Source organism: Pyrgilauda ruficollis, unplaced genomic scaffold (assembly GCF_017590135.1).
Source record: "Pyrgilauda ruficollis isolate IOZ18807 unplaced genomic scaffold, ASM1759013v1 scaffold50, whole genome shotgun sequence".
NCBI classification, from domain to species: Eukaryota; Metazoa; Chordata; class Aves; order Passeriformes; family Passeridae; genus Pyrgilauda; species Pyrgilauda ruficollis.
In genome coordinates, this window is record NW_024526600.1 from 1,284,631 (window position 1) to 1,307,197 (window position 22,567).

The following is a 22,567-nucleotide window of genomic DNA, read 5'->3' on the forward strand; positions in this document are numbered from 1 at the left end:
GCCAGACTGACACTCTGCCATTACTTGTAATAACCAATATATGATGTCAGTAAAGCTGTACTTTTATAGTAGTGGCTGGGCAAAGTGTCAAAGATTTGAGATGACAGGGAAGTGCAAAGGAATTCAAGAGCTGCCATAGTGAACTTTACTCCAAACAAAATGACATATTTGAGGAATGGGAGCTAAAAATTAATTAAAGGTCATTTGTTGAGCTGAGTTGATTTTCATAACAACAGACATACTGTGTCTTTTGCACCTTGTGACTGCATTCAAAGTGAAAAAGACACCTTTGATGGCACCTCCTAAAGGCTTTCTGCTGCAAAAACTTGTACAACACAGCTTTGATGAACTGCTTAGATTAATAAAGCTGAAGAAACTGATCACACACACACACACACACACTTAACTGTAGTGGAAAGAAACAAAGGAAACCTAGACCTATGTTTAGAAGCACTGTAAAGGATACTCTGTGCAAGAAACATTCCTAAGGTGCATTTGCATCATATTTGAATGGTTGTGGTATGGTTTTATTTCTCCTGCACTGGAAATAATTGGGACACAGATGTAGGCAAACTGAGCATCCTCACTTCACACATAAATAATGCAGGGTTTATCTGCCTCTTTGCCTCGCCACAAACTTTAAAAACCTGTAGTCTGCACTCCTGTATTTACCCAGTGAAGTGATGTGTAAATAAATGAGCTTCATAAAAATAAATATTTCTTCATTTCTTTTGCAGCTGGGATGAAGAGGGAATGAGGTTAAAAAACACCCAGCAAATCAATATCTGGGTGAGGTATGTGGGACTCTAAGCTTCGTGTCTCTGCCAGAGAAGCTTTTGCATACCCTCTCAGAATTTAGATTAGAGAGTGAATCTTTGGAAAAGCTCAGATGATAATTCTATGGAAGAATGATCTCTGGGTAAACAGTTTTCAGAACTATTTTCAAGTTCTTACAGGAAGATCCTTCTGTCAGCAGAATGACTTTTTGTTCTAAGCTCCTTTTGCCCATCTCAGTGCCCCTAACTGCAGTTCACTGAAACACTTAAAACCCCCCACACTGTGGATCTTTAATGGCATGCACCCCTAGTTACCCCACTTCCTAAACTCCACATATGCAGGAGTTGCCAGCAATATATGACATCACAAAGCCCAGTAACCACCCTATCTACTGAAGTCACTCAATAGGAGGAGTCATAAATTGCAGAAGCTTGACTAGAGCTTTATTTTCTGCTTCCTACTCACTTGCTTCATTGGTGTTATTCAGTTGTGTTAGACATCTAGCATAAGGAAACACTCAATTTGCCACTTGTTTGTGGATATTACACATCACTTTTTCTCCACTTCCACATGCTGAAATTGTGTTTCTTCATCTGTTTGATATACTGGGTGAAATCAGGTAAGAACCATTGGCTTACTTGTAGTGTGGAATCTTTGCTTTAATCAAACATTAAAAAAAAATTCCTTCATTTAAATTGGCCAAAAGATTAAGATAAAATCTTATGAATTATGTCTAATGGAACAGATGATTAGTGAAAAGAATTCAATAACTTTGAATCTGAGACACAAGTTTTTGTTTTAAAGTAAATAGAACCAAGCCTGATACTTTATCTCTGGCTGTACTTTGCCCAGAGACCTGCTCAGGTGTGTGCACTTTGTACAAAGTAGACGTAATCATGAAATTGTCTTAATATACTCATGTGAGTTTATTGGTTTTTGCTGATGTGATAGGTGCTTAGATTTTCAAGTTACATGTTACATTTTTAAATAGCAAAATTTAGTTACAAAAGAGACTGTGCACTTAAGATTTTCCCCTTTTCAATCACACAAGATAATTAAAATGCTTACAAAAGTGCACAAGAAAGTTACAATTATGCATTAACTTGCTTAAAATGCATGTGTAACAGCCCAATGCCTACGTGTATGTTTTGATTGCTCAGAAAAGAGTGAGTACTCCAACAAGAGAGCACAAAGGGCAGCTGGGTTTTGCTTCCAGTGTTCAGTGAGAAACAGGAGTTTGAAAAACTTCCCCCTATGACTCCTTGCTAAACAATTCGAAGTATTACATCTATAAACCTATTTGTACTGCTTATCTAATTCCACAGTAAAAACATCATCATTTCGCTTTTATTCTCTATTGACATTTGAAAGAATGACTTCTGTCATTTCACAGCCAAGAGTAAACTAGTTGCTTCTCTTTGACATTTGCCAACTAGTAAATAGGTTTGGCAGTTAAAATAATTTCCTTGTGATAGATTTCTCACTCCCATGGAACAGACTGTGTCTGGTTTATCTGTCATTCCACTGGTTTTAGAAGAAGTAATTTTTATTTCTACCAATCAAATTATTAAAAAAAGTTCAAAATATTTAAAGGGATACAGAGCAATATCTTAGCATGAATCTTTTATATTTTAGATGTGAAGGAGTGAATTTTAAGGATCAGTGATTAAATTTGGATTTAAAAACCACATTAGGCAAAATGTTTTACCTTTGAAATTATAATCAAGTGACTGGTTTTATTTTCACTTGGTAGATGAAGTTAATGTCATTTATATTCTAGTTTTGTCATAATATACAAATATATGAAAACCAGAAATAAAATGTGACACATATTAACATCTCAGGATCTTGTCACATGCATGACATTTTACCAGGTTCTTGATTATTATTTTTATGAAATTCAAGTCCATTTCAGCTGAACAGTTCTCAGTTTCAGAATTTCTTGGATAAGCCCAAGTGATGAAATGAGTTGTCTTCCCATATCACTTGTTAGTTAATAATCTGTCTAGTAATCTCAGTTAAAGTTACTTATATTATTATGTGTTTAAATGAGGAAAACAATGGTATTCATTTTTCAATATAATTATGTCTTTTTCTCCATGTAATAATTGTAGTTAACATGACGATAGGCATGAAACTTTTGTCTGGTTGATTTGCAGCAGGGAGTTTCAGGTTATTTTTAACACTGTGTAACTTCAAGCCTGCTCTTGTTTGGACTATATCCATTATTTTTTCGTGATGTCTAGCCCATAGGTGACCAATCTAGTCCTTGTAGATACATGGTTTGGCATTAGAGGTAATTGCTCTAGTTCCCTAAATTAGTAAATTAGTGTCTTTAGTGTCTTTACTGAATTGTTACTGCACCTCAAATGCCATAATTCACATTGTTAAGCTTTGCTTAGCCCTTACCTGTAGTATTGAACATGTGTTTCAGATACCTTGTAAGCCACCCACGCTTGCCTTTGGCTGCTTTAAGACAGGCTGCAGGCTTGCTGTCCATCTCAGACGTGGTAGATTTGGTTCTGCCTTCGAGCTGTTCTCTGGGAAAAGAAGGGCTGGAACTGCTTCTCTTATGACTCAAAAAATCGGAGAAATTCAGATTATTTTTTATATTATTTTTAAGGAACTAAGAGGACAGTATTTCTTTTCTCACTTTTACTTTCTTGAAAGTGACTTGTTTTGCGAAGATTTTAATGATGGAATAGTTGAAAAAGGTGACATTAAGCACCAGAGAGACAAGAGTCTTGTGTAAAGTAATATAAGAACTAGAAGTCAAGAGATGGACCAAGAACCTTGGCCAAAAACCAACTAACACCATGGCAAAGGTGAAGAGGCCATTGCAGAAGAACTGTGACAAGTGTTGGTGCTCTGCCCAGAGTCCTGAAGTGGTTTATCCATACAATGTGGATGGATAAACTCATCAGCCAAAAGAGATCTTTAAAGTGTGAACTTTGGATGTTGATAACCAGACAGGGGAGAAATTTAGTCTTTTTAGACTCTTTTGAAAATCCCCATCCTCTTGGTGAGCAGCTAAATCTGGTACACCCTAACTGTCCAAGTACAGACAGAAATGCTAAATCCTACTGTTTTTCTTGTGCCATTAAGTACACTGACCTTAATTCTTCTTATTTTTTCAAACTCAGAGCATGATTCTTTGGTTTTTTCTGCCTTTATTTCTTGGTAATGGTGCCATTACGGTGATCCAAAGCTAGGAAAGGGTTCTGGATCATTCCTGTTTTGTCAGGCAGCTATTCCTTATTGCTAGATCAAACAAATAAGGTCTAAGGATTGGCAGCACAGCAACCCTGGCCCAAAGAGGAAGAAACAGCCACAACAGCCTTCCTGTTTAGTGAAAAAAACTCTGAGAACCTGCCTTTGATGGTGAGGTAAAGGATCTTATCAACACTGGCCAATAATTAGTACTTAAAAGGAGAAAATACACTGTTCAGGAAAAATTTGGATAATTTCACATTTGAAGGGTTCAGAGAAGAATAATGGTATCTGCAGAATCATTAGTTAAACTGTTGTTCCTTGTTCAGTGCATGTTTTGACACCTCTTTCCAAAGGTCAAGAGTAAAGAAAATGGAAGTCCTCCACTTTCAGCAGAAAAAGATATGGAAAGAAAAGTGAAGAAGTGGTATTTCAGGTAGCCCGAACTATCAAATGACTGTCTTAACATTTGCATCTTTTTCAGATGAAGAAGAAAAATGTCCCGAATTTACAGACCTTAACATAGGCGATGCTTTGTCTGGAACAGAACTCCAGGTTCAGCTACTCCTATACACAAGGGAAAATCGAGATTGTGCTGAGAGACTCATTGAACACAATGTTATTGCATCTGAGTACCTGAATACAAACAAGAAAATTGTCTTTGTCATTCATGGCTTCAGGCCAACAGGATCTCCTCCAGCATGGCTGGGCAACATGAAGAAGCTTTTACTGTCTTCAGAGGATATTAATCTCATTATAGTTGATTGGAATCGTGGTGCTACCACCGTGAATTACAAAACAGCTGTGGAAAACTGCAGAAAAGTTGCAGAAATACTGAAGAATTATGTTGACCAGATGCTGGTAAGGCAGAGCATTGCATCTGTTCTGAATAATTGTGAAGAGCATGGTTTGGGTGGGAATGGATATTTAAAATATATCTATAGAGAAGTCCAGTGGACAATATGAAATCACATTTCTTTATAGAGGTATTACTAACTTAATTTGCAGTTATTATTGCATATATTTAACTTCACCTGAGTTCTTATTTCCCTTTCACTGAAATGTGCCTGAAAGTGCATCTGATTTCTTGAACCAGCTGGAAGCTTTAGATCTTCTGGAACAAGTGAATTCAGCAGTGGGAAAGTGAAGAGAGAGATGTTCAAATGTTTATGTAGCATAAACATTTTACAAAGGCATTGCACTACTATTTTTACTATTAATTTACTATAAATAAAGATTTTAAACGAGAAATAAGCCTCTGGCAAAGATATAAATATTAATTCTGAAATGGTATAAACTTCTTTTCTCTAGAGGCAGCTGCTGAAAGCATAGTTGATGCCAGTGGTCTTAAATGGATGTTAGATTTATTGCTTGATCACATGAACAAAACACGTCATGATGTTATTTATGCTGTTGTCTGATTTTTCACTTGAATTTTTGTCTTTTCTCACCACTTATTTCTCAGCCATTCTCAGAAATTTGGAGTGCTGTGCAGTAAAAAAATATTCATGTGGAATTTCAGAAAAGCATCCAGCATTTTGAGAAAGCTGACGTGAAAGGAGAGAAAACCTATCAGAATCTGTCATCTGGGACTAGATACAGTGATAGCAGTTTGCAATTGTGCCAGTAGATTTATTGTAATGGAATAAAAAAAATTAAATTGGATTATGAGAAGATTAATTAAGTTAATTGCTGTTTACAGATCTGCCTGGCAAACAGTGACAGTGTGTGAATCCTGAAAGTGGTGGAGGAGGAGGGTCTGTAGTGTCCCACTGCTATCACTTTCACACTTACAAGCTGTTGTGAGGCCTTTCTAATTCATTTTGAGACATCCTAATATTTCAGATCCTGTGTGCCACCCCATCATTTTGCAGGGATTACAACTAGGTCAGCTGACACTGTTTTAGGGTTCTTCTGTAGATTTTCATTTGGGTTTTTTTGAATACTGCCTGCTTTGTAGAATAGGCATTTTAAGGTGTGTATTTGGCACCATTATTCAGCAGTTGTGTGATATAAGTATTTGTTAATGGTATTATGTTTCTAATTTATTTTATTTGAAGGATAAAGCAGGGCAAGGGTTTTTTTCCTCATTTATAGTTTTGGTTCAACTTTCTTATATCTGATAAATGTCTTCCTCTTCCCTTCTAACTAATGTGGCTTTTCAGGAGAAATGTGACTCAAGCTTCCTTTTTACATTTTTCTAAAGAATTTCATAATTTCTACACTTTAACTGATATAGAATTGCAAACTGAAAGGAACTTCATAATTTTTTTTTTTTTGAGCTAGAAAATTAGATATGTAATTTAAAGTACTGACCAAAGTGAAAACTAAATCAGCCTTGTGATTTCTGTTCCATTAATTCTGTGTGTGACTGGCTTTGGTGTTTTATCCCCCTGATAGGTGGGTGGAGCTTCTCTTGACTCTCTGTATATGATTGGAGTTAGTCTTGGTGCTCATATAGCTGGTTTTGTTGGCCAGAAGTATAATGGAAAACTTGGCAGAATTACAGGTAAGGCTTTTAATCCCAGTGCACATATTCTATTGTGCCTTGTATTGTTGTCAGAGCTCTGAGACATCGACAAACGAGAACTGAATATTTAATGATATACATGAGGAAAATATAGCCCTGATAGCAGTTCAGGAAATTGGGCAAGTCTGCCTTCAGGACATAAATTACAGATTAAATTTTCCAACCTGGTTACCTCTAGTCTCTCAAATGAAAATTGAGTGTTTCATCCAGATGCCACTTAAGTTAAATGATATGTTAGCTGAATGTCTGACTAGTTGTGTTTTGGAGGTGAGAGCAGTTACATTGTGCATTTTGGTCTTATAAAGTGTATAGTAGGTACGGCATTTTCTGGGGAAAAGGAAAAAAAAATCCTGACTTGATCCCCAATGCTGTTGGCTTATATTCATCTGAATAAATGGGAGATGAGCACATCTAGTTATGGAAGGAGAGAAATTCAACATATGGGTTGATCAGTCTTGTTGTAGGAATCTTTGCTTTTCTTAGCAAGTTGAAGAGAAAAATTGTGCTTTTTAAAATTTTTTTATACCAAGAAAATGAAGAATAACTGCTGAATAATGCTTAGCTGTTGGTCTTTTATATATCTGTAGAAGGAGGCCAGAGTTTATGATGCAGATGTTGTTTTTATTCAGGTCTGGATCCAGCAGGCCCTTCATTCACTGGAGAACCACCAGAGCGCAGACTGGATCCTACTGATGCACAGTTTGTGGATGTAATCCATTCAGATATTGATGGTAATAACAGAGCCTTGACTTGCCTCTTTCAGCTTGAGGAAAGGCAGGAAGCAAAAGAAAAAGGGATAAGCTGTTTCAGTAACATCCAAATAGTGCTGCAGGAGAATATTTTCTGTTAACATGAATGTTCTTTTGCTGTGCAAGTGTGTATGAACACAGAGTTTGCAAGGACATGGTTATCACTGAATTAATCCCTTCTGAGACAGTCAGGCTCTGCTGTATCAACTTAGTACATCACATTTTAAGTCACTGCTTCAAATACTAAATCAAGTTACTGTAAGGTTAAAAAGAAGAGCATTGTAAAGTCTGCTTCATCTATTCTTTAATCTCTAGTTTCATTTTTTTCCTCAAAACCATTAGTAAACCTTTAATACCACAATTGTCCCATTATTTGTGTAGTTTCATATCAGTTTCTTTAATAATATTAAAATTTAAGCATTTTCCTATACTAATTTCAATGTGAGGCTGTAAAATACCAATTTTTGTAATGTTCCCATTATGTGAATAAAGATAATGTGAAGGAAGGTAGGTCAGATTAAATTAACTCTTACTCATGGAATTTTGCTTACATTTATAGGACAGATACAGATTTTCCTACTTTGATTTACTGCCAATATTGGTATAGTTCAGAATCCAATGTCTTGCAGAAAATGGAAAATTTTACTCTAATGAAAATTGCACTAGGAAAGAAATTTGGTTGGAGAGAAGATTAATTTCATAAATTTATTTATGTAAATAATATCTCAGTTACAGCTGTTTCTGTTCGTTCCTTCTTGCAGCAGTAGCAATCTTACACAATTTTATATACATTTGTGTACAGCATTTTACATATATATAAATTGCTTAAAGAGAAAAAAACCCTTAACTTTTACTTCATAGTATGATTTTGATTTACAGTACAAAAAGAATGGTATTATTGCAAAAATGTTCTTTAAGACCTCCATGATTTTTGGAGTGAATGTGACAATAAATAATTGCCTTTGTAATTCTGTTTATGGATTTTTTTTTCATTCTTTATGTTTTTTACTTTAGTACTAGGTTTCAAGAAGCCTTTAGGAACCATTGATTTCTATCCAAATGGAGGAATGGATCAGCCTGGTTGTCCAAAAACATTTTTCAGTGGTAAATAAAAATCTGTTTATTTAATGAGAAGAAAAGTTCGATGTCAAATCAAAAAAGGTTAAATTGAATTGAATGTACACTGCGCTTTGTCATTAATATGGGACCTGAGACTGTATGCTTTCTTTTCCATCCCTATACAGCAAAAGAAAAATAATAAAGATATTTGAAAATTATCTTGCTATAACATAAATTTCCCATCATATAATTAATATTGGCATGATGGAATTATGTTATTGTTTTATATATAAAACCTGAATATACTGATTATTATTTTTCCTTGTTAATATGGGTCCAGGCATGGGGGAAGGTGTTTGTGTCCCAGTGATTTGGGCAGGATCCCTTGCCTATGACATGGAACGCAAGGCTTCCACGTCCCCACTGTGTTATAGTTCCTCCTGGCTGGCAATGATGAACTAGATTTTGGTGTTGGATATGTCTTTAAGACTCTAGGGTGAAAACAGTTTTATGAAATGATTTTTTGATACAGAATTTTGCTTATTTCATCTCCATTACTGTTTGGCGAGGTTGCTGGCAATTATTTTGTTTACTCTTTTGAATATGTTTGTTTCTGTCAGTGTTTCCCATTACTAATTTGCACAGTGCTACCAGTTAGAGGTGCTGCACAGGCATAAGGCTTCCACTTGTGTGTTTGTGAGTGTGGAAGAATTCCTTAAGCTAGCACAATTGTCATCTCTACAATTCCCAAAGTTTGCTTTATCAAAAAAGGAAGGAATTTATTTCCTCCAGAAAACTAGAGAGAAGAATCTCTGAAGTGATCATCATGGTAATTTTCTTTGGCCAAAACTGTCACTCAGAGAGTGGTAAAGCACTGGCACAGGTTTCATGGAGAAGTTGTGGATGTACCACAGGATGAACTCTGGAAGTATTCAAGGCCAGGTTGGATGGGGCTCTGAGCAAACTGGTGTAGTGGAAGGTGACCCTGCCCAAGGCAGAGGGGTTGGAACAAGATGATGTTTAGGGTCCCTTCCAGTGCAAACCATTCTATGATTCTACTTATACAACATCTTTTTTTATTAATAAAAATTACTAACTATTCTTTTCATATTTCTTTTTTTTTTCTTCCCTGAAGGACTTCAGTATTTTAAATGTGACCATCAGAGATCTGTCTTCCTCTTCTTAGCATCTTTGAAGAGCAAGTGTGACATAATAACATATCCTTGTGACTCTTATCTGGATTACAAGAGAGGAAAATGTGTTGATTGTGATGCTTTCCAGCCAATGTCCTGCCCGGTAGTGGGTAAGTGTTACCATATCTGTTCTGGGCTAGGTGAGATTTCCTGGGAAGTTAAAGTAGTTTAAAGTTCATGGGTTTGTCTTCTTTATAGTTGTCTCTGTTAGGCACAGGTGCTGAATGTTCCTACTCTTTGGTCTTTACGCTTTCCAGTCTGTAATGGATTCAGTGCTTCCCCTTTCTAGAGAAAAACTGCTTGTGCTTATTTCAGGCTTTAAGAGTGTTGTGTGATCCCTAGAGGACCTGTGGTTTTTACTTAAGAGGAATAATGTCTAAATCGTCTTCAAAAGTTTTTTGCTCTGCCTTTGGAATCAAGTTTTTTTTTTGAGGGGATTTTAATTGTTATGGGAGGTTGTTGCTTTTCGAGATGATTTGGGTGCAGTTTGAAAAGAGCTACAACAGTGTGAACATTTCCTAGTTGGAAGGGATTTCTTAAGAATGAAATTTTAAATACATAATTAGAAGTTAGCTTTCAACTTTTATCTTGTCTTTTTTTTTTTTTGCACCCTTATGCTGGGTTGTGTATGTTATATTAGCTGTTTCAGGTTAGAAGAAAAAGCATAGATCTGTGTGCTATTTACTAAAAAACCAACCATAATGAGCCCTTATAATACGACAGAAAGACTCCAGGCCTTCCCCAGCATGGTTATTTGCCAAGCCTGATGCACTTGGACAGAATGCCCAAGGTAGAGGTGGAGAAATATTTCCCCAGCTGCTGAGTCTGGGAACTGAGTGGAGAAGCAGCATCCTTCTGCTGCAAACTTTCCTGCTTCCTGCTTTGCAGTGGCAGCTCTGCAGCCTGGAATTAGTCTTCCTTGTCCAGTCTTAGTAAAGAGATGAACAGGGAGATGACAGGATCTTCTGTTCTAGAAACAAGGACCCAAAGACAACAATAATGGAATTGTATAAATTTCTTTCTATGTTAAATCCATGAACTTTGGGGATGGCAGGTCATCTTATATTTTATTAAACAGTATCTACAAATGGGCTAAAGAATTTAAAGATATTTAATGATTCAAAAGAAAGAAAGGAAAGCTATTCTGTAAGTACTCTTTGCAAATATGTGGGCTGCGTTTTTGGGGTTGTTTTTATTACCTCTGCAGGATTTTGTAAGCACTAATTTTTGGAGTTAGTATCTAGACTAAATAGGTTATTATTACATTATGACAATTTTAGTGATACTAATATATTAGAAGAATTAAATACTTGTATACTACAGTCTGTTTTACTCAGAGGATTCCCTCCTTTTTCTAGTCAGGTTTTTTTTTTTTTTTTTTTTTTTTTCCTCAGAGGATATTTGAGAAAATTAAATCCAAATTTCTCATGGTGTGATATTCTTTTCTGTAAACATATGTGCATCATGATTTTGCTAAATGTCTGAAATGAAATATTTAAACTTTGGATTTCAGGTTATCATGCTGATAGATGGAAAAAACTGACGATACCATATAGTTCACCAACAAAAGCTTACTTCGATACCTCAGACCAAGACCCATTCTGCAGTGAGTAACTAAATACATACATAAAACCTCTTTATAAAAATTTATGACTCTTATTTTTTATCTGATCTGGAGTAAAAACATGTTAAAATTAGAAGTTAGTGTTAACCACTGTGTAAAGTAATGTAATGATGTAAATGATGTGGGTCAGTTCACAGACTGGAGGAAGAAGAAAAAGTAATACTGTATGAACTGCGAAAGAAATGTACCTTTAAAAATAATGAGGTGGACTGCCAAGAGGAAGAAGGAGGCTAGAAAATGAGAATCATGTGGGAGGGAAAAAGCTGGAATGATGCAACCTGCTTAGATGGGATCGATGCTGCCATTTCCAGAGAGCAGGAAAGGGAAGTGGGACTGCCCTGGGTTGGGGACAAAAAGGAGACGCCTCTATGTTCCACCCCAGGAGGGGATGACCCTACAGTCAACTAAAGCTTCTCCATGTCTCCCCAGGAGTAAAACAGTGAAGGGAAAGCTCAGCTGCCTCCTTCAGAGTTATGCTCTGTGGCAATGAGCTCTCATGACATGGGCTTCAGCTACAACAGTTTTGATATCTACCTACCCATGTAGGTCCATCCTGGATTCTCATGCAATTTCTGTTGGTATTAAAAGACTCTAGCACCCTGAGCAAGTGCAACACACTCTTATAATTAGTCATGTTTAAGGTTCTATCATTTAGGGTATGGGTATAGGCTTACTGGGAATTAATGTGAAATTAGGTTTTCCCATTAGTTTTGTTCATCATCCTGGCAAGTTTTGTGACCAGGAACAAATGGTCCTAGTCATGCTTGCTGACATCATTGTATCTTCCAAAGGATTGAGGAGAGGTGAATGAAGTGATGGATTTTACATCATTTTTTTTTTACATAAAATAATGTAATAATGTAATGTAAAATAACTCCTCTTCCCAGTGTCTTAGAGCTCCACCCAAACCTGTTAATACTGTTCTCTCCTGCCCCTCACTGGTGGTGGTAAAAGAGAGAAAAGAGGAAGAGAAATATTATCAAAGATAGGACGAGACATATGGAGCAGAATAAGAAGTATTGTAATAACAGTATAAATTTAAAGGAAAATATGGAAGATAAAGAAGAAAAAAATATGCAAAATCAGGAAGGAAAACAAACCAGTCTGAAAAAGAGTGTATTCATTAATGACAGAATATAATAATTATTATATATTTGGAAACCTGAGAAAACAGAAAAGGACAAGAGGTCTTAAAAAAAAAGGGAAATTTTAAACTTGAGCAAGACAAGACCTCATATGAGGCCTGGTCTTTTAGGAGAGAATAATAATAAGCCACATGCCAAAAAATAAAGACAATTTACTTGGTGTCCTGACTGGGAGTAGTAAAGGTGTGTGGTTCCAATACTGGTGATGGCTACAAAGTCCAGGTCAGGGTTTGTGAGGGCACAAGGCAGGTCAGCAGCAGGTCAGCTTTTTATTCACCTTTGAACAGGGAGGGTAAAAGTAAAAAGTCACTATTCCTATCATCTACCAGTAAATACATTTAACAGGGTGGGGATACCAACTGTTTCCTGTTGAGATCATTCTTTAACTCTCATGATTTCCTATTTCTTCCTGCAGTGTATAACTACTTACTAGACATTACTACCTGGAATAAAAGCATTAGGAGAGGTTTCATTAAAGTTAAAATAATAGATGATGCTGGAAACACAGTAGAGTCACAGATGAATAGGTATGTTGTTCATTGTCTTTAAATCTTTCTTTTTTATCACTTTATAGGACTAATTTTCTGAGTTTTCTAAACCTTTTAACTTGTTAGCTTGCAAGTTGAAAAAATATCTTGAGTTTGTTAAGACTTGGCCATGGCCCCATTTCCTGGATGTGGCTCAGTATCAGGGCCAATGCCCTCACCCTGAAACAACCCTTTCCCAGGTCCTTGCTTGGTACTGGTTTGAATCCTGTTCTAGCTGGCCTCGTTCTAAATGCTCAGAGTTGATACATCCCACAAGATTTCCCAGTTAAATAATACTTAGCAGTAATGAATATTACTCAGCTAACAAAAGCCTGACTAAATATTTTTCTTTAGTGAAGCTTCAACATTTCAGCAATATAAAAGAGTCAAAATACTGACTGGATTTTACCAAGACGTTGAAAAAATTGCAAAAATTTCCTTGACCTTTTCTACGAAGACTTTAATAGGCCCAAAACAAAAGCTTAGGATTCTTCAGATGAAACTGAAATCTCTCAATAATCCAAAAAGGTGAGTGTTTGTCATGTATCACAGCTGGGTGCTCAGGATGTTTTCTTTGTAACCTGTATTTCCCTGCATTAATTTTTTTTAATTGCATATTCCTTAATGCATGAATATTCTCCTCATCCTGATGATCAAATTTGTCATGTGGAAGAGCTGCTGTGTGCTTTAACATTTAGTGCACAGCAGCTTGTACATGGAGGTGTCACACGTGCTGTGTGTCACAGCTGTGCCTTCAAGGACCAGCCTGACTTGCATTGTCAGCTTCTCCTCCTTAAGATAAATTTTATCAAGCACTTTTCTGATTTTCTCCTGTGTCTGTACGCAGCTTTTCACTCTCAGGTGTGAAATGGAGCACTTCAGCAACATGTGTGACTGGAATAGTTTTTTTGGTCTTACTGATGATGGTAAAAAGTTCTTCTAAGATCAGAACACAGTCTGTGTCTGGTTACAGTTAAAATTAGATAAGATGCTCTTTTTTTTTTTTTTTTGTAATTGAGTGTAATTACTGAGCTTTTATTAATTCTGGTTTAAAATATTTCAGCAGTAATATCATATGTTTATTTTTAAAATCTCCATATTTACTTGTACAGTAACTCTAGCAGTTAAATTTTGCATTTGCATCTTGTGAAAAGAACATATTACATGGCATAGGTAAGAAACATCCAGGAGTAGCAAGAGTACTTTATTTAAGTTGTTAATTTGTTTCTTATTAATGGCAGATTCAAGAAAGACAGAATTTAAAATAAAAACCTAAAAATGTGTATCAAATAAGTAATAGCAAATGAGTAATGAATGAGAATAATATTACAATACTTAGTAAGTCTTAAGTCAGTATATTTTATTTACTTGAGATGTAACATTTGAGGACTTCTTATATGGTGCATGATAATAGCCTAGTAAGAATTTGGTATGATAATTTGCAAAAATTATGAAACCTTCTTATATTAATGTACTATTTTAGATTTACTGAGGAAGAGGAGGAGATGGATGGGAGAGACTTAGGAAGAAACAAAACACTCAGTAATCAAAATAGTATCCCAGAATGTACATACATTTGACTTTATTAACTTACTGAAAGCCATAAGTCTCAAGCTCTCAGGTGAAAATGACATGAGTGTATTTCAAAGCGTTTGGTGATGAGAGAGGGTGAAGAGTTCTAAATCATATTCCAATTTTTTTCTCAGCCCAGTGGTGATAAATCAGAAGATACATTTCATGTAAGCCTGTCAGCACTTGGGGCTTTCTCAGATAATGATCTAGCAAGCAAACAAGAAAGATTTTCAGTGAACAGCCCTTATAGGGTTTGAGTTTTCATTCCTGTTAGTCTGACTCTTGTTAGTTTAAAAGTAAGATGCACTTGATATGCTTCAATATAAGATCCACTAAGGTCCTTCATGTGGAGCCTCATCAGACTGCAGCTGTAGAGGCATGTTAGTTACTTTTAGAGAACAGTATAAAATACTGCATTGAATCAGCATGTGAAGGTAATTTAAATGCAGATGTTACAGCACTATTGGTATAATTACCTAATTGCTCTTTTTAATTATACCAACCTATATTTACCTTATTTACATATAATTACAAGAATTACTTGAATACAGGATGATCAACCAGAAACTACATTAAAACTATTTAAATTATTCACAACAAATAGTAGATAAAAACCAGGGGACAGATGCAGGGATAAAAGACAATAGGAGTCTCAGTCTCCCCACATCTGGATTAATGGCAAACTGTGGGAGTTTGGGGAATATCGCAGACAATTGTCTGCTGGGCTGATCCACTATTCACAGAGATGGTGTGTAAATATGGGAGTGCTGAAAGGTACACATAATTTTCATACTCTTCTTCTGATCCCTGAGATAAATCATTTCTGCTCACCCATAAAACCAGAAAGCTTTGCTAGCTTGTGCATGTCCAGGTGTCAGTTATCCCCAAAATCTTGTGAACCTGTCCGTGAATTCAGATGCAGTTAAAGAGGAAGGTGAATGTCTCAAAGATACTTAGCTCAGACACCTCTGGGATTTTTGAGCAAAACAAGAACAGAAGTAATATAAAGAGACCTTGCAAATACCTCTTCTGAACAATTGTGGTTTGCCCATGGTTTTTAGTAGACAGCAGAGAAGCCATTTGGGTTGAGGGGTTAAGAAGACTCACCTAAAAAAACCATTTTTTGTGTTTTGCTCCTTGTTGGTGAACCTGCTCCCTGCTCAGGGCTACTCTCCTGTGAGGCATTCCTGTTACTCAGTAATCACAAGCTGAGATGGATTGCACTTCAAATGAGAAAAAATATGTTGGAAAACGTAAGCTTTTATTTCTAGAATTCAGCATTATGGTTTGGCTAGGTGTTTTGGTGTCTGTGGTTAGATATAAATAATACTACAAAAATACTATAATAATGAAACATTGAATTCAAATCAAAACAAATTGTTGATGAAGGACTGGATGAAATGCTATGCTTTGCATTGTACAGAACACCAGAATTCATCTTGATCTTTTTAGTCATAAAATTACTGTCATAACTTTGTGGAGACCTTAAAATGTGTCATATTCTTAAGTAGAAATTTGACAGTCCTTTCACATACAGACACATGGAGCCTTAACGGATAGGAAATCTTATAAGAATGGGCAACAATGGAAATGCCTGGTGTGCTGTTCTCTCCTTTTGCTGTTTCACTGTATTCTACTTCTCAGGCTGAGGTGAATTGTGTGGTATAGCCCAATCTATGAGTTCAGAGCAACAGAGAAGACAGTTTTAAATAAAATAATTCTCATAGCTTGTATGCTATGGAGGTGCCATCCAGGGATGAGTCTGACATTTCCCTGTTCAAACCAGCTCTCCCCATACATTACAATAGTGCATGAAGAGCAGGACTCTGATCTGCCTCTGCCCTAAAAAGCAGAGCACATATTGATCTCAAAAAGCATGCTTTTCATGTATATGTGTCTCTCTTTGTGACCTCTTTATGTGTTCATGTAGTATTAGTCAGCTGTGAGTTTTCTAGGTGTTTAAAAGACAAATTGCTCTCTTGCATTAAAATTTCTTACATATGCTATCATTGCAAGTGAAACAGAAAATATTATCATGTGGTTCTTTACTTTCCTATGTAAAATGAAAGCAGAGAAATGTTCCTACCTAGGGACCTCAAAATAAATTATTCCTGTGTTAACAGGAATTGTGCAGATTTTGGGTTATGCTGCTAAAAAGTTGATTTAAATGCAGATTAATAGCTTTAATGAAAGAACTGCTGCATCTTTGTAATTCAGACTAGTGTGACACACTTCTTTGCATCATCCAGCTGATGTTTGGTTGTTTTTTCAGTCCGTCAAAGCTACTCTAGGAATGCATGAAATAAGGTATAAACTTAGACAAGGAGGCGCTTCTTGTCCTGAGTAGTGTCTCTGAAAGCTGGTGAATACTGGAGGTTTAATAATTCAAATACTGGAATATTTTTCTGTTAAAGTTAACTTTTTCTGTTGTGCATTTTTTTCTTTCTCTGCTTTTGTAGGCTACAGCTGTGCAGATACGATTTTGTACTGATGGAGAACACTGAAGTGACCTTCAAACCTATCCCTTGCTTTGAGAGAAGTACATGAAAAGAGAGCTACTACTAACCTAATTTCTCTCAGGGCAGTGACGTTTTGATGCTTCCTCAGGATAAAGACTGCAATGAGAAAGGAAATGAGATAAGCTAGATTTATTTTTCAAGAGTCTACCTGATAATATGCATTACTTGCCCTGAGTGCCTTAGGCTGAAATTAATTGAAAAGTTCAGACATGTATGTGCTTGGAAAATTATTTGAGTAAAGTAAATGGATTATGGTGGAGGACATGCAGTGGTCTGTTCATTACTCTTTGTTAGCAATGAAGCAACTACTGAATTAAATATGAATTATCTGCATAATCCTGGCACATTATTAGTCATACATATATTTAAATATTTATTATTTGTAATGGCTTTTACATGGAAACATAACAATCTGTCTACTAAATGAATTTAATATACTGTACATGTGATCTACGGATCTAATACACAACAGTTTTGCTGTGCTCTGTTTACTGGATAAATTAATTCATATTTTCTGTTTATGTAACATCTCAATATGAGGAGTGGAACAATAATATTTGTGAGCACATTTGTAAATTTTCTGGTTTAAATCTGTTGTCTTTATCATAGATGAATGCTATTGCAGGCATTCAGATATTTTTTTATAACTGCTATGGACAGAGTAGTGTTGTTTGAGATACAAAGTAATCTAATGTCTATTCTGAGGAGAATAACTTAGAAGTTAAATAAATGTGTTTTCATTTTGTTTCTGTTGGGGCCTCTTGGAATTAGAGCTGCTGCTCAGGTTGAGACTGATGACAGCTTTCCACCTACAGGGACGTGAGCAGGAATAAATGATACAAAAATCCTCCTCCATTTCAGAAAAACATGTTTTCTTGTCCCAGACTGCCTTTCCTGATGGAACTGTTGGAGGAGAGATGGGTGTGTTTTTCTTCTGTAAGGCTGTTTTATGTGTTTCATGCTGGTTTATCGTGCAAATGCATCCTATGTAATTATCCATTTCCTTTCTTCCCTATGCCCCCTCTGTCCCTATTTGACAGCAATGCTTGGTTGAACCTATTAACCAATTTCGTCTGAATGTCAGTGGAATGGGATGTCCAAAACCTGTGAATTGTGTGTTTTGTTGCAAGCCAAAAGCTGGGTAGTAAGGAAGATGGAGTACAGTGACCTAAGGCAGGCAGGCAGGCAGGCAGGCATGTTTTCACAGCTGGAGACAGCTCCATGCAGGTCAGTCCATGCAAAGCTCTGAACCAGCCACTCACTGCACATGCTTTTACTTGTCTGGACAAACCAAAAGTACACAGACTTGTGGACAGACATGCTTATGGACTGACTCTTTAAAAGAAAAAAATAATTCTAGAGAAATAGTAATTACATTACCATAGGCAATTACCATAGCTCTAGTCAAGTTCTCAGCTTTAGCATTTTACTGCATAGTTCTTTGTTCCTTTCCTTTGAGGCAGTCATTAGGAGATAGACAGAAGAAAACATTTTTGACTGCTTATATGCTTATGTATGAAGGGGTGGATTTTTACAATTTCTTTTATTTTCTGTTTTTTGAAACTGCTGTTACTCTCCTTATTTAATTCTGCAGGTTTTTGTTCATCTACCCTAGTCTGACCTTAACAGGTCTCTGAGTCTCCTTTCCTTCCTCTCCTTGCCCCCAAATACCTGCAACTTGTATCCCTTTAAACAAGCACAGAGACCTGAGACTAGATTTCAAATGTCTGGAGCTAGAATCTTTCAGTGTGTGATATAGATATTCAGGCATAGAAATATATCAGACTGAGGTACCTTCCTAAAATTTTTTGTTTTCCCTGTTTACACAGGAAGGCATACAGACATGACTAAGTGTTGCTCAGTGTTGTAATAAGGGAATGATAATATTTTATAAAGGGAATTGTATTTTCACACATTCCTATAAAATATGTGAGACAGGAGTAGTGATTTTTTTTGCCTTGACTTTCATAAGCTTTGGGTGAAAAGGGAAGAAGCAGCGGGGTTGATAACTCTGGAGGTTCCAATAAACAGTGTGATACAAAGAAACTTTCTTTTCCCAATTGACAATTTTAGCCAGTAAATTCTATTTTGTAAGAGAGACTATTCCAGGCAGTGCATTTGCAGCACAGAATTGCACTTCTCAAGTGGCTGAGCGCTTGTGTCTCCCAGCACCAACAAAATGGGCTGTAATTGTTTGGAAAAGCAGTGCTTTCTGTGGCTCGCTGCCACATGCTACTTTGTACTAATTGTGTCAGCTCCCAGACTCAGCAGACGATGCAGAAAATTAAAATCTTCCAGGGAGTTCCCTGTTCTGAGGCAAGTGCTGGTGGCTCAGTGCAGCAAACTTCTGCATCAGAGCTGAAGAGAGGCTGGACTCATTGCAGTTCATTTGTGTATTTGTGTTCAGAGTGCAAAATACCCACTAACATTGTTCATTTTAATACAAAAAGGTGTCATTGGGGAAATTCAGAAGGGGCTGAGTACACCAAATCAGCTTCCTTTGAGAAAATCTTAAATGGTGAATTAGGTCATTTCAGACCAGTTTGATTTGGAATTAAACATTTGCCTTATACAACTGCCCTAAATGCTCCAGTTTTCTCCTGGCTCAGTATTTGGCAATAAGCCCTGTTGTGTTGCCTGGTGATGCTATTTTGCTTTGATTTTCCCACCTGTAAAATGGAAACACCAATTTGTCATGATAAATTTGTTAACTTTTTTTTTTTTTTTTTTTTTTTTTTTTTTTTTTTTTTTTTTTTTTGTTTTTTTTTTGTTTTTTAAAAAAGGAGGGGAATTTTTTTTTTCTAATGTGCTTGTATCTAGTTTGTTAAACAGCAAGGGAGAATCTCTATACATGGGAAGAAAGATATGTCCCATGAGTAAATGTAGGCTCTGTAATTAACCACTGTATTGTAGTGATACCAAAGGGATCTCATTAGTGTGTACTTGCAGTAATGAGCTCTAAGTTGGTTTCATCAGATGCAACAAGCTTGGGAAATTTAATGCAGTATTTATATGTAGTGTGTAGTCACAGGGAGATTAAATTGTTAAGTGGCCAGTTTAAAAAACTCATACAAACTTGTTTTTCCTTTGTGTGTATAGGACCAGTTTAGTATTTGATAAATTCATTTTTTCTTTTAACTATACTGTTTGGAATGGCATGACAGGAAGGATAAGTCAAGAAACTCATTAAGTGCTCGGAGTCACTGGAGCAAGCAGGATGTTACTTGGATGAAAGGCAATGAGTATAAGACAGGAGATGTTTGCTGCATCATCATCTTAATTCATGATAGGCTGAAGAGCTCTAGATCAAAGATATGCGGGACAAGACCATTTGCTAGTTTAATTTGGGATGGCTGTATTGATTTCAGTGATGCTGTATAGAGTTAAGGCTGTGGTTTATGATCTCTGTCTCAGATAAGGATTGATTACACATTGGAATTACTTATTTGTATAAGATAAGTGCAGATATATGGATATATGATGGTGGAATTAAGGCCTGGGTTTATATGCAGCTAAGTGGAAAAAAAATTAATAAGGACATGCTGAAAGCAGGTTGGGTATCTTTTTAAGAAGAAGAAAGCACTGCAAAAACATCTACTCTTCTCATGCAAATTTTGTAAATAGAGTTATAGGTTACTTCTGAAGCAGTATTTCAGGGTAATAAATAATCACATGAGGCATTAAATGTCTGGATGGACACTGATGGGTCAATACAGCACAGCTGATATGAGTCAGGAATGAAGGATTTGGACATGGGGTCCTAAACAGTTACTAAAACAAGGTAAATCCACTGTCACCTTATACATTTGATAGCTGCCACTGGCAGCACTCAGCTGGTACCTCAACTTCTTTTTCCACTTTGAAGTTTCCAAGATTTCTTTTGAGCCTTTGGGACAGAGAAAGTACAGTATGCCCAGAAATTGGAGTTCTCAGTGGGAGAGGGTCTCCTGGGTGACAGGCCTTACTTCAGGGGCTGTTAATATAATTTTAATACACATTGAGTAGTCAATGTGTAACTCCTAAAATTCTGTGTTCAGTTGTCAATTTCAAGTGAACTGTCTGTTTTTTCTTACAAGGTAAGAAGCAGCCTGTATGGCTGGTACCACAGAGCTCTGGATTTGCTGCACTACCAAGGAGGCTCTGCTGTGTGGCATCAAAATCCAGTTTTATTTCAGCCCTTGCATCCTTCTGCGTACTATAGGAATGTAAGAGCTGACTCCCCAGCACTGGTGAGAGTGCATTAGGTGTGCTCCTGGAAAGCTTCCTTCTATTTAATTTCATTTGAAACCAATGAAATGCTCTGCCTATTCTGAGACCAGTCTGCAATGTGAAGTTGGATGTGGTAAGTCAGGATTCAGACTAAAAGGCTTACACAGATACTGCCAAGGTGCTGTGGACAAAGAGATTCCTACAACTGGTGTGTTTGAAAAATGGGAAGATGACACCTTTTAAAAAGGTTTAAAAAGTGGGAGTGTGGCAGTTAATATTTTTATCACAACTCAAAATACCAGACACCTACCAGCTTCCTGCTTGACTGAGTATGAAGTATGGTGATTTTTATCATGTTTATCAAATACATGCAGTTTACACATTAATCGTTTGGTGTGTTTAACCCTCTCATTTCTGTGTTATATCATTCTGAATATGAGCAGAAGGAGTAGGGATAATGACCCTATTGATACAATGTACAGAGAAACAAAGGAGAAACTATAAATGGAGAGTACAAAAATGTGTGAAGACTTTCGTGGAAATTGAAAAGTTGTCAGAAGAGGGCAGCCTTTTCCCATAAACTATAAACCAACAACATAGAGAAAACATCTGAAATTTTTCCTTTCACTAGAATTATGCATGTCTCTGTGGGGTTAACCTTGTTAAGGAAACTGGAACATGCACAAAACTTGATCACAACAAGAATGCTTCTCTTTTGTGCTATCTACAAAGGACATAGGCCTGGCTTTGTAGAAATATTTTTTTCCTCTTATGTTCAGACAATAGAGTTAGAAATGATTGTAAGATGAGTCAACAAAGGGAAATGAAATCATCCTCCTTTTTGGTTTTATTTTTAGTTAGAGAGAAATGAACTTTGAATACTTTGGGTATTAGGAATTAGATGCTTGCTTAAATATTGCAGAGAAGTCAATCTTTAGATTAAGAGTGAACAAAGAACTAGAAAATTAAATGAATGTTGCTTTATTAATGTAGTCAATCACATAAATCTGTCTCAGTATTTACTCAAATACAATATGTACTTCATGAAGACTGTTTCAAATAGTGTAATTTATGTCATAAACAATTGGCAGACTACACTGGTTTCCCACAGAATTCATTGCTGTCAGTACACTCCAGCTACAACTAGTCTGTAACAATTCCAGTGAATTTGTCACTGCAGTGGAAAAAGTGCCAGAATTTGAATGAACATCATTTGAGAACTTATAAAGAGATTATGAAGATGTTTTTTCATTTTGTTGGGGTTTTTTGGATTGTTTGTTTAGGGTTTTTTTGTTTGGTTTTTTTTCTTATTCTTTTAATTTCTTGTTCCTGAATGGAAGGAGTAACCTTTTGGCTCTCTCTGAGTAAATTGGCTCCTGGTAGGGCTGGACTATGGACGAGGAACTCTGAATGGAAAGCCAGGCCAGGCCAAATATCTAGACTGGGAATTTGG

At 36.3% G+C, this 22,567-nt stretch overlaps 1 protein-coding gene across 1 annotated transcript; it reads left to right on the plus strand.

Annotated features, from left to right (window-relative positions):
- Positions 1 to 1,270: 1,270 nt before the first annotated feature.
- LIPI (lipase I) lies at positions 1,271 to 17,024 on the plus strand. Its single transcript, XM_041480257.1, has 10 exons — positions 1,271 to 1,396; positions 4,472 to 4,848; positions 6,388 to 6,496; positions 7,147 to 7,248; positions 8,281 to 8,370; positions 9,461 to 9,628; positions 11,032 to 11,124; positions 12,703 to 12,814; positions 13,169 to 13,342; positions 16,846 to 17,024. The coding sequence occupies exons 1-10, from the start codon at positions 1,348 to 1,350 to the stop codon at positions 16,931 to 16,933; spliced, it is 1,362 nt and encodes a 453-aa protein (XP_041336191.1). The 5' UTR covers positions 1,271 to 1,347; the 3' UTR covers positions 16,934 to 17,024.
- Positions 17,025 to 22,567: the final 5,543 nt, after the last annotated feature.